General features: G+C 37.5%; 1 protein-coding gene across 1 annotated transcript in view; it reads left to right on the top strand.

The window, feature by feature from the left end:
- The window catches only part of nr3c2 (nuclear receptor subfamily 3, group C, member 2), a 76,318-nt gene that overhangs the window by 46,506 nt on the left and 15,658 nt on the right, over nt 1–14,154 (top strand). The window contains exons 4-5 of the mRNA XM_052546132.1: nt 9,879–9,995; nt 11,020–11,337. Coding sequence (XP_052402092.1) covers nt 9,879–9,995; nt 11,020–11,337 — 435 coding nt within the window. The remainder of the gene's footprint in view (nt 1–9,878; nt 9,996–11,019; nt 11,338–14,154) is intronic.

The raw sequence follows: 14,154 nt of genomic DNA, 5'->3' as shown, positions 1-14,154 counted from the left end.
CATTACCGTGAGGAAAAAAACATTCAAAACAAACCATAGCTAACAGTCAGATTCAGCGTATATTTATGATTCAGAATCAGATCCAGATGCAGAAATTTAACAAGAGCAGCAGCAGCAGGACGTCTCTATGTGGTATGTACTGAAACTGTATATATTTGCTTAGCGGTTTTGGAAAATGACTAAGTTCTACTTTTTTTTTTTTTTAAGCTGTACATGTGGAAAGTGCAGTTTAGTGACAACATCGCATGTTGTTTACTTGATGTGCTTACGCGCCGATAGCTAAGTTAACAACACAGAGATATTTGAAGCAGTTTTACTCACCGCCTGCGGTTCCAACACACGATCGTGGCCCTTTTTCGTTGGGATTGCATTATCCTTAAGAAATAAACGATGTGCAAATCCGGCGTCAAACTGGGCCTTGTTTGTAAAACAAGCATCTTTGAAATGCAGGGAACAAACAATAACACTTGCACAACTCCGTTGATGCTCTGTAAGTTCCAAAAATACTCCTTCAAACGTACAACTTAATTTTTGAAACTTTGTCCATGTTTAGCATGGGAATCCAACTCTTTAACAGTGTAAAAAACTCAGTATGCATGAAATAGCATTTCACCCCCCCCTTTAAATCTTGTCCTTGCTCTTCCAAGCCTTTCAATGGGTGTAAGTGGGTGTTTGTTGTCAACTGTTCGGAAGACATCTTCTGAACAGTTGACAACAAACAGCCCTGCTTTTTTTTTAAGTATGCGTGTTTGATTCTCCCTGCTTAGCTCTGCAACACTTTTTCAGAAGAAAAGGTTCATTTTGACATTGGCTATGTTTACATTCACACTTATAATGTGATTAAGGCACTCCTGAAATGATGTTAATGTGATTATACTCATAATTACTGTAACCATAATCACAGAGACATATATACACTTTCACCACATTTCTTCTTCTCTTTCACTGACCGAAGCACAAATGCTTTTGCTGGAGAGGAAAAGCTTGTTACGCTCACGCACAGCTTTGAAATCTAGGGAGCTCAGGAAATAGAGTTTATGCTTACAGTTTTACTGGATATGGCCATCATGGTCAAAAACGCTGGAATGCAGCCATTTTTTATCTGAAAGTTCCCCCAATAATCATTTACTCACTCTCAAGTTTTTCCAAACCTTTCTTTTATGGAATTATATTTGCTTAAAAAAAATTAACGTAACTTTATAAAACTGAATTTAACTTTTTCAGAAACTATCAAAAATATGCCATTACAAAAAAATTAACTTGGTCGCACAAATTTAACAGGCTTTTCAAATATGCTTCATTCTTTGTTAATGTTTTTCAAAGATATGTTTTCGCTAATCGTGGATTCTGAAATCTGCATTGCCACAGATTTTGCTTATGCTTCGCAGTGGGGGAAACCTCTCGCAAACATCTCGTGGGGGCTGGCTTAACAGTGATTGGATAGTGGATTTAATCCTGATTGGATAGTGAGCTGCAAGTACAGACGTCACTCAGTGGCACGCATATCGGAAAGATGAGCTCTCAGCTCGCTTGTGAATGACAATAATAACCTGCAATGAACTGTAACATGAATAAAACTTGTATCGATGTTATTTGTTACTTCAGTAACCAGTGTTGTGGGTAACGCGTTACAAAGTAACGCGTTAGAGTACTCTAATTACTTTTTTTCCTGAAATTTGTAACTTAACGCGTTAGTTTCGTGCGTAAGTAATCAGTAACTTCGTTATTTTTTTAAAAAAAGGAATCCGTTATTTTAAGGAAAGGAAAATCCCGACTGCAGCCTGCTTTTTGTCAAACAGTAGTCCTAGGTCTACTGTGCCACCTGCGGATGTATCAGCGGAGCCGAAGCTCTGTGATCCTAAAGTCAATGGCTGTGATGCGTCTGTGCCCTGCGTCTGACCCTGTGTGTGTGTGTTTTTTTTTTTGTTTTGTTTTTTCGAACTCCCGGCAAGATAGCAGAGAGGACAGCGTTTGGTTTATGGAAGTACGCACATTATTTTCAATTTGTCAACGAAAAAGAAAAGAACATAACGGTAAAATGCACACTCTGCTTTGGTGAAAAGCTTCTGTCGACCGCCAAAAATTCTACCTCAAATTTAACGCTACGTTTTAATCACTACTTTGAAGAGTAAATGTAAGAGGACTGTGTTAAAGCGAATTTAGGATTGTGACTGTGAGTGACACTTTAATAATAATTAGTTCAGCTATTAAGCGATTTGTCATTTGCCTGTGTGGCAGTGAAGGATTTAATTCGGTTTGTTATCATTTTTGTTTGACAGGCAGCTGTTAATTTCTGTTAGATCGTTGGCTGGCTGGTTGTTCATCATTTCTAAATGGATTTAAATCTGCAAGCCTGTTTAAGGTTGTGTTTACAAGTAAGCATACTTGTACTTTGATAATTGCATTATTTAAAGTTAAAGAAAAATCAGGAGTTATCTTGTGGTGTTCATAATATACAGTAGCCTAGGCTACCCGGGCTGGGTAACGTTAGGTGCGAATTTTGATTAATAATATGTTCTGTGATAATAAATAAATAAAACGCCATGAGGAATAGCCGATTGCTGACTGTCTTTCCTGTTATTGTTATTCTGCAGTGTTAATTTAGTCGGATGACTGACGTTATTCATTGTCGGGAGTCACGACTTCTAGGTGCATTTAAAGGGGCCGGGGGCTATGTCTGTCATGTGTGAGCCGCTGCAAACGGCTTTTAATTTTTGGTAACGCATGAGTACTCTAACGCGTTACTTTTATGAATAGGTAACGCTGTATCATAACTGATTACTTTTAATTGATGGTAACGTTGTAACCTAACTAACTACTTTCCAAAGTAACTATACCCAACACTGTCAGTAACACAAGCTTACTTCAAGCTGTCTTGAAGGATAAGCGAGGAGGAAGATGATGCCGCTCCTGAGAGCTCATCTTTACAGACTGAGACCATCGAAAGTCAAATGTTATTTACAAATTTAGTAATAGAAAGCATGATGTAATGCATTCAGATCACCACGAGAGCTTTCCAATATGCGCGCCACTGAGTGACGTCTGTATTTGCAGGTCAGAGAGCACCTGTCCATCAAAAGCTCACTATCCAATCAGAGTAGATTACTGTTAAGCCCGCCCCAAAGAGAGGTTTGTGTCTAAAAACAAAAAAGCATAAGCAAAATTTGTGGCAATGCATTCAAAATCAACGATTAACGAAAACGAATCTTTGAAAAACATTAACAAAGAATGAAGCATATTTAAGAGTCTATTAAATTTGTGTGACTGAGTTCTTTTTTTTTCATTTTCATTGTATTTTTCTTCTTTTGTAATGGCATAATTTTGATAGTTTCTGAAAAAGTTACGTTCAGTTTTATAAAGTTACGTTAATTTTTTTTTTTTTTTTTTTGAAGCAAATATAATTCCCACACAAAATAAGTTATTATAAGGAATGTTGGCTACCAAACAGTTTCTGGTAGCCATCTACTTTTTTTTCTCCATAAAATGGAATAAATGGCTACCAACCACTATCTGGTTACCAGCATTCTTCAAAATATCTTCTTTTGTTTTAGTTTCTTTTTTTGGTGAATTATCACTTTAAGCATTTTTGAATAATCAAAACAATGTCAAGAAGCATTAAAGAGGTTTGCTTATGTCAAGTAAAATCCTAGAGTAATTTGTTATTCTGATTATAGCCAATAAACAGACTACTGGCACACATGTAGAGCCACTGCCATGCCATCAAGGTTTTTAAAGTTGGACATTTACTTTTTTAACAGCTTAGCGAAGTATGTGAGATGTTTGATGCAGTTGATCTGTCCAGAGTTTTCTCATCATTAACACATTTCCTCATTACTTGTCCGTTTCAAACTTGCAAACCACAGTCTGTAACTCGGCTGTGATTTCCATATGTTTTTTATTTTTTTATTTTTTCAGACAGCTCAGCAGATGCTTTTTATTCAAAAGCCATCCGTGTCTTGGCATGTCATCATGTTTAATGATGCTCGGTGTCAGTTCAATTAAGTTCAGTGTCAATTAAGTTTTCAGAAGAGTCGTTGAAACTTTGTTACTTGGTAAATATAATGCTGAAGAAATTTACACTGATTTAGCATTCATTCTTGTATTGTGTATTTTGATAGGAAACATCGTTGCATCAGTATAGGGTTAAAAAGTGAGAAACTTTGAGAATTTTTGTGGAAAAACAACAAAGAAAGATTAATTAAAAAGACAGAATGTAGCACCTGATGCCCTTAAGTGCCTAATTCCCAGAACGCGTAATGATTTAATTAAGAGGGAAAACAAACTTTAATTATTTCCATCTTAGAGTAATTGTGAAATACATTTTACAGTAAGAAAGTCACATTATTGTTACACACACATACAATTTAAAGCCACGATTGTGAGAAATAGTTATATATATATAAATAAAGAAATGGCTTTCTTAATTTATAACTATAAGGATGAATTTAAAATATACTTTTAATGACAAAAAAGTGAAACTCCACAAACATCTGAAATATGCAAGAACTCGGAGTGCTGTGATTGGTCAGTGAGTATTAAAGGGCCAAACAACTATACAGTCCACTATACAGTCCACTAAACAGGTCATACAATCCCCATACAATTTCCTCACCTCAAATAACCCCTCCGTGTTTGCCTACAGCACCGCTGCATTCACTATCTGCCATCTCTTCCGCCTTCTGGGTGATACCTTTGTTCTTTGACATCAATGCAAAGCGAGACACCCTTTGTGTTTAAGCAAATCAGATGGCGGCTATCACATTATGGGATCTGTGTTTCCAACATCAATATATTTTGGGACATGGGTCGTGACCGTGTATTATTGATATGGTTGAGGTTATGAAAGGCTTTATTCAGGTCAGTTGGTGACAGATGTTTCTTACTGTATCCATTTATCATCATAACCACAATAACTAATTGTGAACTATCTGGCTTTATTAATCTGTATGTTGTCCTCAAGGCAGCCCTAAGCCTAATGTACAGCAAAACCAGAAAGAGAATAATTTCCATATACAGTACAACTATATAATTAATTTTCCATTGGACGTTGTATACAGATGAAGCAGTAGCTTTTTAACCTTGGACCAGATACAATTTCTAACAGGAAAGCAGAGGACTGCAAAGCTCAGGAAGTGCATGTGTGGAAATAACAAATGATGAGAGGAAACTGGAAAAACTGTATCTTCACAAATGATTACAGCTGCGTTTTGGTTGATCATTTAACTCTCATGCGTCAGTTCATGCAATAATTCCGCTGAAGACTGCACGTGTTGGATGAACACAGAAAATAAGATCTGCAGTTTACATCAATTAAGAAAAACATTTAGCAGAAATAAATCAATTTCAGAAATCAGTAATGTCATTAACTGAAGGGGCATTTACATTGTGATTAAATTGCTGGAGAGATGCACAGAGCTGGTGGCTGCTAGTAGGTATTTCTACTCAAGTTCTGTCAAGTAACTCATGGTATCAGAAGTCTCTAGAAATTGCATATCACTTTTTCACTCAGTGTGAACATCCCTTTTATACACTGAAAAAGTTTGGTGCAAGCAACACATTCTCACTCCCAACTCCTCACATATTTACGCTTGGTCAGAACCCTTTGGTGTCACTTTTTGATGCACAGGGTACCCTTTAGCGTAATTTTAGGGTCCTCCATTGCTTTAAATAAGAAACCTTTGGTGTCACTACGCAGACACGTTAAAGGCTTTGGGAATTTTATTCTCATGATTAAATGATATATTTGGGTAATAATACTGCCAATATTGCACATATGTTGGGGTGTGAATTTTCAATGTAAACAGTCACAATAATTTTGTTTACATTACACTATTTACACATTTATGAGCACGTAACCCAACCCCTGCCACTAAACCTACTATTTGTCAATAAAACACAGGATATAACAGGCACGTACAGGCTTGTAACGATTGATTTTTGAGAGGAATAAGTGCGATCACCATCTCAATCCACCATACAGCCCAGATCCTGCGTGCAGTCAGTGTAAAAATGAAATTTCCACCAGAAGAAGCCTTACGTCAGTCTTGGTAATGAAATGCCATCGGCTCTTGTGTGTCTCGTGACCGATTGCGTCATGCTAAAGTACGGGAGTATCTTTTTGAATGAGATGTGAGCACGTTAACGTAGCAATTAAAACCTTATGTTCTACTCATTTCTTTGCAAAAAGATATTGTATGGCTTCAGAAGACGTCCAATGCAACACGGCTTGTTTGTAATACTTTTAGCTGTCATACTTCTATTATTTTTTGCAACAAATACCTGACCAAGTGTCGATATGTGACGAGTTGGGGGTGAGAACATGCAGGTGTAAAATTTACTTAAGAATTTTGGTAAAAAATTGCTTGTAAATACCACAAATAACTGACCCTTCCCCAGGGGTTTCACTGACAAATCTGACCAATCATAATGCAAATATAACCCAAACTGCCATTTTGTCCGACAACAAAACAGACACAAGAGTAAATTTAAGTTGGTCCACTTAAACTTTAAAAATGCTGTGCACTGATATCTTTCTTCTGATGTTAATTCATGTTTATTTTGTACTGTAACTAGTAAAGGGGAAGAAATGATCAGTTCATGCGACAGCTGAACTGCAAACTGACTGAAAGGCAACAGTGATCTGTCACGACATATTAAAAAGACACAAAACATGATTTTCTGTATTTTTCATACCAAAAGTAATCTGCCCTGACTTTTCTGTTGCAGCATTATTTATTTTTTTAAATAAAATTGTTAATTATAAAGACTAAAACAGTATTTTCATTATTTTCATTTCATTAGTATTATTTAACATTCTACAATAACAACTATTATGCAGCTTGATGTGAGTCACATGTGTGGAATAGATTTAAAGTACATGGTTAAAAAAAATTTAGATGGATGCTGATTCATATGCCATTGACCTGTGGTTTTCTATGTTGTTGTTTACGCTACATGTCGCAGCTAACAGCTAATGTAAAAAGGGCGTAATCCTCTTGGTCTAAATGTAGGTTAGATACGTGACACTGAATTGCCATGAAAACAGATCTGAAGACTTGGCGTAAGGAGAATCGTTTTAAAAGAGAAGCTCACATGTCCGAGTCGAAGCCAGAAACGACACGACAGTTGGAAAACAGATGAAAAAAGATGTGAATATTGTATTGCATGAGTCTCACAGGGAGTTTCCTTTTAAATGTCTGCTTCATTACTAAGCTGACAGGCTAGGTTTTCAGTGCATCCCTCTATGACGTAGTCGGGTAAAAGTAGACACAGGCTTGTACAGGAAGCCCCATGTTGGCTCTTCACGTGCACACAGTTAGGCTGAAATGATACAGTATGAGTATTACAAATTCAGCCATAGCATTAAACTCAGTGCACACTGAAGCATAAGATGGAGGTTTTGGGAACTAATGGCATGTGGTAAAATGTGTATGAGGATATGAATTTGTTGGTTTAGAGGATCTACAAAATTCAGAAATAAAACTGACAGAATGTCTTTCCATAAATATGGTAAAATATGGGAATGATTAATCCCAAAATGAGAAATAATTTACTCAACCTCATGTCCTTCCAAACCTTTATGACTTTCTTCTGCAGAACACACCCATCCAAAAAAAAAAAAAACGTTGGGTGAACAGAACAAATATTGTACAATGCAACTCACTTTAATAAAGCACTCAGGGATTTCAGGAAAAGTCCATGTAGCTTTCTGAACATTTTCCAATTATTCTGAATGGATTGGTGAAAAATAACCCAATATTAATACTTTCCCTGCCAGAATTTTTGAAAAAAAGTTGCCAGCCAGATTCAAGCATTCTTTTCTTAATCAACACTTGAATCTAGGTAAGTTTGATAAAATGGTTGAATGATGCACACATCGTTTTGTTACAATAGCTTCAATATTGAACGTTTTTCACGAAACGTATAAAGGAATCTTGTGTTGCAATGTACTGCCATTGTCTTAAATTTACGAAAACAGATATTTGTTCAATTATTTCCTTTTGTGTTCTGCAAACTACTGTATCCCTTTAATCTCTATCTGACTTTTGTCTCACTGAGGAAAAGGAACGCTAAGGGCATGTTTACACACAGCAACTTTGGTTCAAATAAAACAAACTGCGATTGCTTTGTAATTGTACAAATTGTAATTGATTCATTTGACGTATGAAGCTCCCATCCGAATATTGGTGCGTACCAAACTCGGGATCAACCTTTAGTTTTCACACAATAAAAGCTGTCCAATCAGCTTGTGACCATATCCTCATGTCTTTTGTTTTGTATCTTTAGGTTAGGTGTTAAAAAATTTCCATGTTGACACCAAGCGAACCAAATGTGTAATTTTCTTTTTTGGTCCAGACTAAAAGAACCAAGAAAACCGATTAACCAAAGGCATGCAAAACATACCCACTGGAAACACAATAAAACTCTAAACTAGACTTTGGGAAAACAATAGCTAAACAATGAAGTAACATACTACAATTGTGATAGACCATAATACGCACTTGCTCAGATGTTTTTAAGCCAATGCACATAAACACCACACAGATATAGATCCACAAACTAGAGTGCACTGAAACGTTAAGATATGTTTAGTTCCCCTTCCATCCTTATGTACACATACAGTCCCTCTGCTGCTTTAGTACATAAACACCTACACGCACACATATGTGTGCCCATACACGAGCACAGTATGGTACAGTCTATGTGTACGTGCTTCTGATGGGACAATGATTAACAGGATTTGTGGGGCAGCTGTGTACAGTGGTCAGAAGGGGCCTGAGAGTCAGCCGAACAGATTTCAGGTCTGATTTGCATCTGTGTTTGGATGGTGAGGCGGAGGAGGGCTTCGTTCTGTTTCCTGTGTCGCAGTTTACTGTTTTTTAGAGCAAGAAAAATGGGCTTATGTAAGGGGTCATGTGATTTAGCCAGAAATAGTGGCAAGGCTACAGCTGCTGTTGCTCTGTTTGCAGATCCTGGGCTTTTTTGGCAGCTTCTAGACAGACTCGCTGCGCATTTTCCCCTCCACCAAAAACACTCATTGTGCCTGTCTGCAGCCACATGGTCCATAAGCATTAAAGGAAAGCACCCTCATATAATGTAAGCAGGTCCAGTGGCATGCAGTTTAGCGGAGAAGTCCTTCCCATGATGCACGAGTGAAAGAGGGAGTGGAATATGGGTAAGCGAATGAAAGAGAGAGATGCACACGGCCGTGGTGCCTGGATGTGGCCCTGCGGCGCCGTGCTCTGGCCTGTGGAGCGCGTGGGTGTGTGGCAAATCAGTGGAGCGGAATGGTGCTCCGAAATGAGAGCGCGATCCACGAGCTGTGGCCTTGGCCAAGGAAGGCAGCGCATGAGGGATTCTCAGGCTGTTACGGTCACTGTCATTGCATCCCGCACCAAGACATCAACCAACCCATGACACACTCAGAAACACTATTTGGGATGGCTCATTTGTTCTCTGTGATATACAGTAGGGACGTAAATTGTCAGACAGCTGTCTCCTTTGCGTCATATACTCACAAAGGGAGGAATGCGCACGAGGACCAGAATGCATTACAATGTCCTTGTGAAGGTCACATTTTTGTTAATGCATGTAATAGAGTGATCTGTCTTTTTTGTATTACATTAATAGGGCAGTAAATCAAAAATGGTAATTTTTCACTGAATTAATTGCATTCTAATTCATTTTTTTAATTAACCAAAACACATCACAATGACTTAGAAAAGCCTCCACAGAAAACTATATATTGTCATTTTTAATATTAAATTATAGAAATTACTTGGTTAAATTGCAGAACCTAATTTCTGTTACAATTTCCTACAGAAAAAAAAAAAGATACATAAAGAATTTGATAGAGATCTTGAACACTCTTCTTGCAGGTCAACACAACTACCTTTGTGCTGGGAGGAATGACTGTATCATTGACAAGATTCGGAGGAAAAACTGTCCAGCATGCAGAGTACGGAAGTGTCTACAAGCGGGGATGAATCTTGGGGGTAACTGAATTTACTTACTATGGGACTAAAAACTGTTGTGAAATGATTATACTGGCACACCTGAGACCATTCATCTTAAAATATATAAGGAACATACCCAGAATATAAAAAAAACACAAAATGTTATTGTGAAAGTTATTGTAATATGAGGGATTGCCTTTTTAGTGAAGATTTACAGTGTTACAAAGAAATATTTTCTTTTCTTCTCTTTTATTTATCAAAGGTAAGTGACTTAAAAGAACATATTGAAATATGCTTCACATACTGTACATCTGTGTTTTCAATATAATTGCAACACAATTTGAGCAGTACTCAGTGAGCTGGAAAGAATGACCAAGGTAGATGGTTTTTGAAAAGGCAATAAGTGAAATACAGATGAAGTCATTTGGTTGTTTGTGTAACAAATGCTACCCAAGGGTCACACTAATGGGGGACACCTTAATTATATACTGAAGATACATGTACATGGTTCTGTTGATGACGAAATATAGTAGATGTATTTAATTTCAAATGACAAATAAACATCCATCTGAAAGACTACAAAGTTTTCACAAAATTCTAAAATATAATAAAGTATAAAATATGAGCATTTATTGGAGCTAGCACATAGGCCACCTTCAGTCTCACTTACTGATGTGATATAAACCTGCTGGCACAGGAATCTTGCAATTAATATCAAATTGGAACACTCACACAGCCAATTAACAGCATCCTCCCGAACCACATAAGAGGTCACACCTATACAGCAGGGATTTAAACTGTGATCCCTGCTATAAGATCCATCTCTATTTGAATAATTACTTCTATCAGCTCCAGCTCATTTCAGATATGAAAAACTGTAAAAACACTGCTTGAAGACGACACTGGGGGTCTTTTCATTAATACCTTGTTCATTTCAAATTATTTATCTCTCATATAAATCACTGTAAGACCTTCAATGTTTAACATAAATTGTAATTATTCAGAAAATGGATCAGGCTGCTCAAGCAAACAGCTTTAATAATATATGTTTGTTATTTCTCAGCACGGAAATCCAAGAAGTTGGGGAAGATGAAGAGCATTGGCGAGGATTCTTCCCTGCAGAACTCAAAAGACGGACCTCCGTTTCTGACTTCGGAGAAAGAGTTGAGCTCGGCCAATGCTCTTGTCCCCCACGTCCCCACGGTAGCACCGTTTCTGTCACCGTCAGTGTGTAGCGTCCTGGAGCTCATAGAGCCTGAAGTGGTGTTCGCGGGCTATGACAACACACAGCCCGACACAACCGACCACCTGCTCACCAGCCTCAACCACCTCGCTGGAAAACAGATGATCCGAGTGGTCAAGTGGGCCAAAGTACTTCCAGGTATACTTGCAAGGTTCCGTCTTATGCATATTCAAAACACAGGACATTTTTCTTCTGAACTTATTTGTAATTCAGGGTCAAGTATTAGTTGAGCTTTTGATCTCTGAAATGTACTTAGAAACTATGCTGTCATATTGATACAATCATTCACCTGTCAGTTGCATTGGTATAGTAGGGTCTATATAATTATAATTAATTTGATATAATTGTGTGCGCGATCATAAGATCTGTATCTTCAGCTCACACCTAACTATTCATGCTTCTACCAACATTGACACTTTATGCCAAAGGGATGGTTCATCTAAAAATTAACATTCTGTTATAAATTACTCACCCTTCAAAGTGGTATAAAGACTTCCATTCATCTTCAGAACACAAATGAAAATATTTTTGATGAAATCCATGAGGTTTCTGCATAGCAATAGCAATGCAACTGACGCATTCAGGGTAAAATAGTCCATGTGTCATGGCACTCTTGTGAATGCGATGTAGAGACTGACACGTAAGAGAAGAAATGATTGAATAAAGTTGTTATTTTTGTTTTCTTAGTGCACAAAAAGTATTCTCGTTGCGTCGTAATACTGATGATGAATCACTGATATCACATGGACAATTTTAAGGATGTTCTTACTATCTTTCTGGGCCTTAAACGTGTCAGTTGCGTTGCTGTCAATGCAGGGTCAGAAATCTCTCCGCTTTCATCACAATATCTGAATTTGTGTTATGAAGAACAAAGGTTTACAAGTTTGGAATGACACTAGGGCAAGTAATTAATGACAGATTTTTCATTTTTGGGTGGATTATCCCTTTAACATTCTATATCTCTATGTTCAACAAGGCTGAATTTCCTTGATCAAAAATAGTGAAAACAGCAATATTGTGAAATATTATTGCAATTTAAAATAACTTTTTTCTATTTTAAATAATTTAAAATGTAGTTTATTCCTGTGATTTAAAGCTGAATTTTCAGCATCATTACATCAGTATTAAGTGTCACGTGATTCTTCAGAACTCATTCTAATATGGTGACGTTCAACTCAAAAAAAAAAATTCTTAAAGGGTTAGTTCACCCAAAAATTCTAATTAGTCCATAAATTACTCACCCTCAAGTCATCTTAGGTGTACAGTATATGACTTTCTTCTTTCAGACGAATCTAGTTATATTAAAAGTTGTCTTAGATCTTTCAAGCAGCAGGTGTTGCAGTGCATCAGTCCAAAAGAAGTGAAATAAAAAGCGCCCATCGATAAAAAAAAAAAAGTGTCTCACATGGCTCACATCACCCCCCGGAGTGAACAAAGGACTCCTGTAGTGGATCGATGCATTTTTGTAAGAAAAATAACCACAAAATATCCCCCCTCCAAAAAAATATATATATTCAAAATGTACTAATTAGTTTAATGTAGCTTGTGCCAACAGTTGTATTGTACATTGAAGCAGCTCCAGGAGGATGGTGTATGAGGTCAGCAGTGTGAAAACCAACGTTTGTTAACAGGAGCAAAGGAAGCTAAGTTTCCTTCTATAACAAAGGAAAACCAGTCTCCCCTTGGCTTATATCGAAATCATCCGACACTCTTCTTTATAATTCGTTTTGTACTTCTAACTCGTGACGATTGTTTTGTTTTGATCTCTCCCCTGCGTTCGTCACTTCTGAGCAGCGTATGCGCAAAACCGATCTCATTCGTCATCCTTCCGGATCTGCTTCAGTGTACAACAGCAAGCGCAAGCTAGATTAAAGTGATTATTACATTTGAAATATGGTTATTTTTCTTACAAAAATGCATCGGTTCCCTACAGAAGGCCTTCATTCACCTATTGGAGTCTTTTTATTCCACTTATTTTGGACTGATGCAATGCAACACCTACTGAGTGTCATTAAACAGCTTGAAAGATCAAAGGCTATGTTCACATTGCAGGCTGAAACGACCCAATTCCGATTTATTTGCCCCTATGCGACCTGTATCCGATCTTTTCATGACCGTCTGAACGACACAGATCCGATCTTTTCAAATGTGTCCCAGGCCACTTGGGTATGTGGTCCTGAATCCGATACGTATCCGATCTTTTGAAATGCGACCTCCGTCTTAAAGGCCAAGCCACATGTATCCGACCTGTACGTCATTGATATGCTACAAACGGCATAATTCTGCGTTGAAGTAGGCGGGAACGAGAAGACCCACTCACATCAGTATCCCACTACTCCTGGCTGCGACTCCGCACCCACACGTTTCTCTTTACCGACGTTGCTAAAACTGCTCCACAAAACGCCATGGCCAAAATCCTTGCTCTCCTCCTTTTTAATTTTCTTCTTAAAACAGGAAGATTGTTATTGTGCTGACTCCGTTGGGAAAATAACTTTAATATTGCAAAAAAGCTCCACTGTTGACTACACTGTTGTTGACATCCATGTTTAACGTTAGCTACTTCCGCAAACAACGAGTGATGTCGTTCACCATTGAGTACTCTTCTGTGCATGCGGGTCACTTATGGGTCATTTCACGTTCACACAGGAGATAACAAAAGGTCGCATTTAATTGGAAATGTGAACGGCCTTGCGAAAAAATCGAATTGAGCATTAAGCCCTGTAGTGTGAATGTAGCCAAAGACACTTTTTAATGTAACTCCTACTGGATTCCTTTGAAAAAAGAGTCATATACACCTACAGAAGGATGACTTGAGGGTGAGCAATTTATGGGCTAATATTAATTTTTGGGTGAACTAACCCTTTAATATTTCAATGTTGAAAATAGTTGTGCTGCTTAAAAAAAAACATTCATGGAAATAACAATCATTTTTAGGATTCTCTGATGAACAGAACA

The sequence above is a fragment of the Carassius gibelio genome, chromosome B1, assembly GCF_023724105.1.
Source record: "Carassius gibelio isolate Cgi1373 ecotype wild population from Czech Republic chromosome B1, carGib1.2-hapl.c, whole genome shotgun sequence".
NCBI lineage: Eukaryota > Metazoa > Chordata > Actinopteri > Cypriniformes > Cyprinidae > Carassius > Carassius gibelio.
Note: the sequence above shows the minus strand (reverse complement) of the source record. Positions and strands in the feature narration are given on the sequence as shown.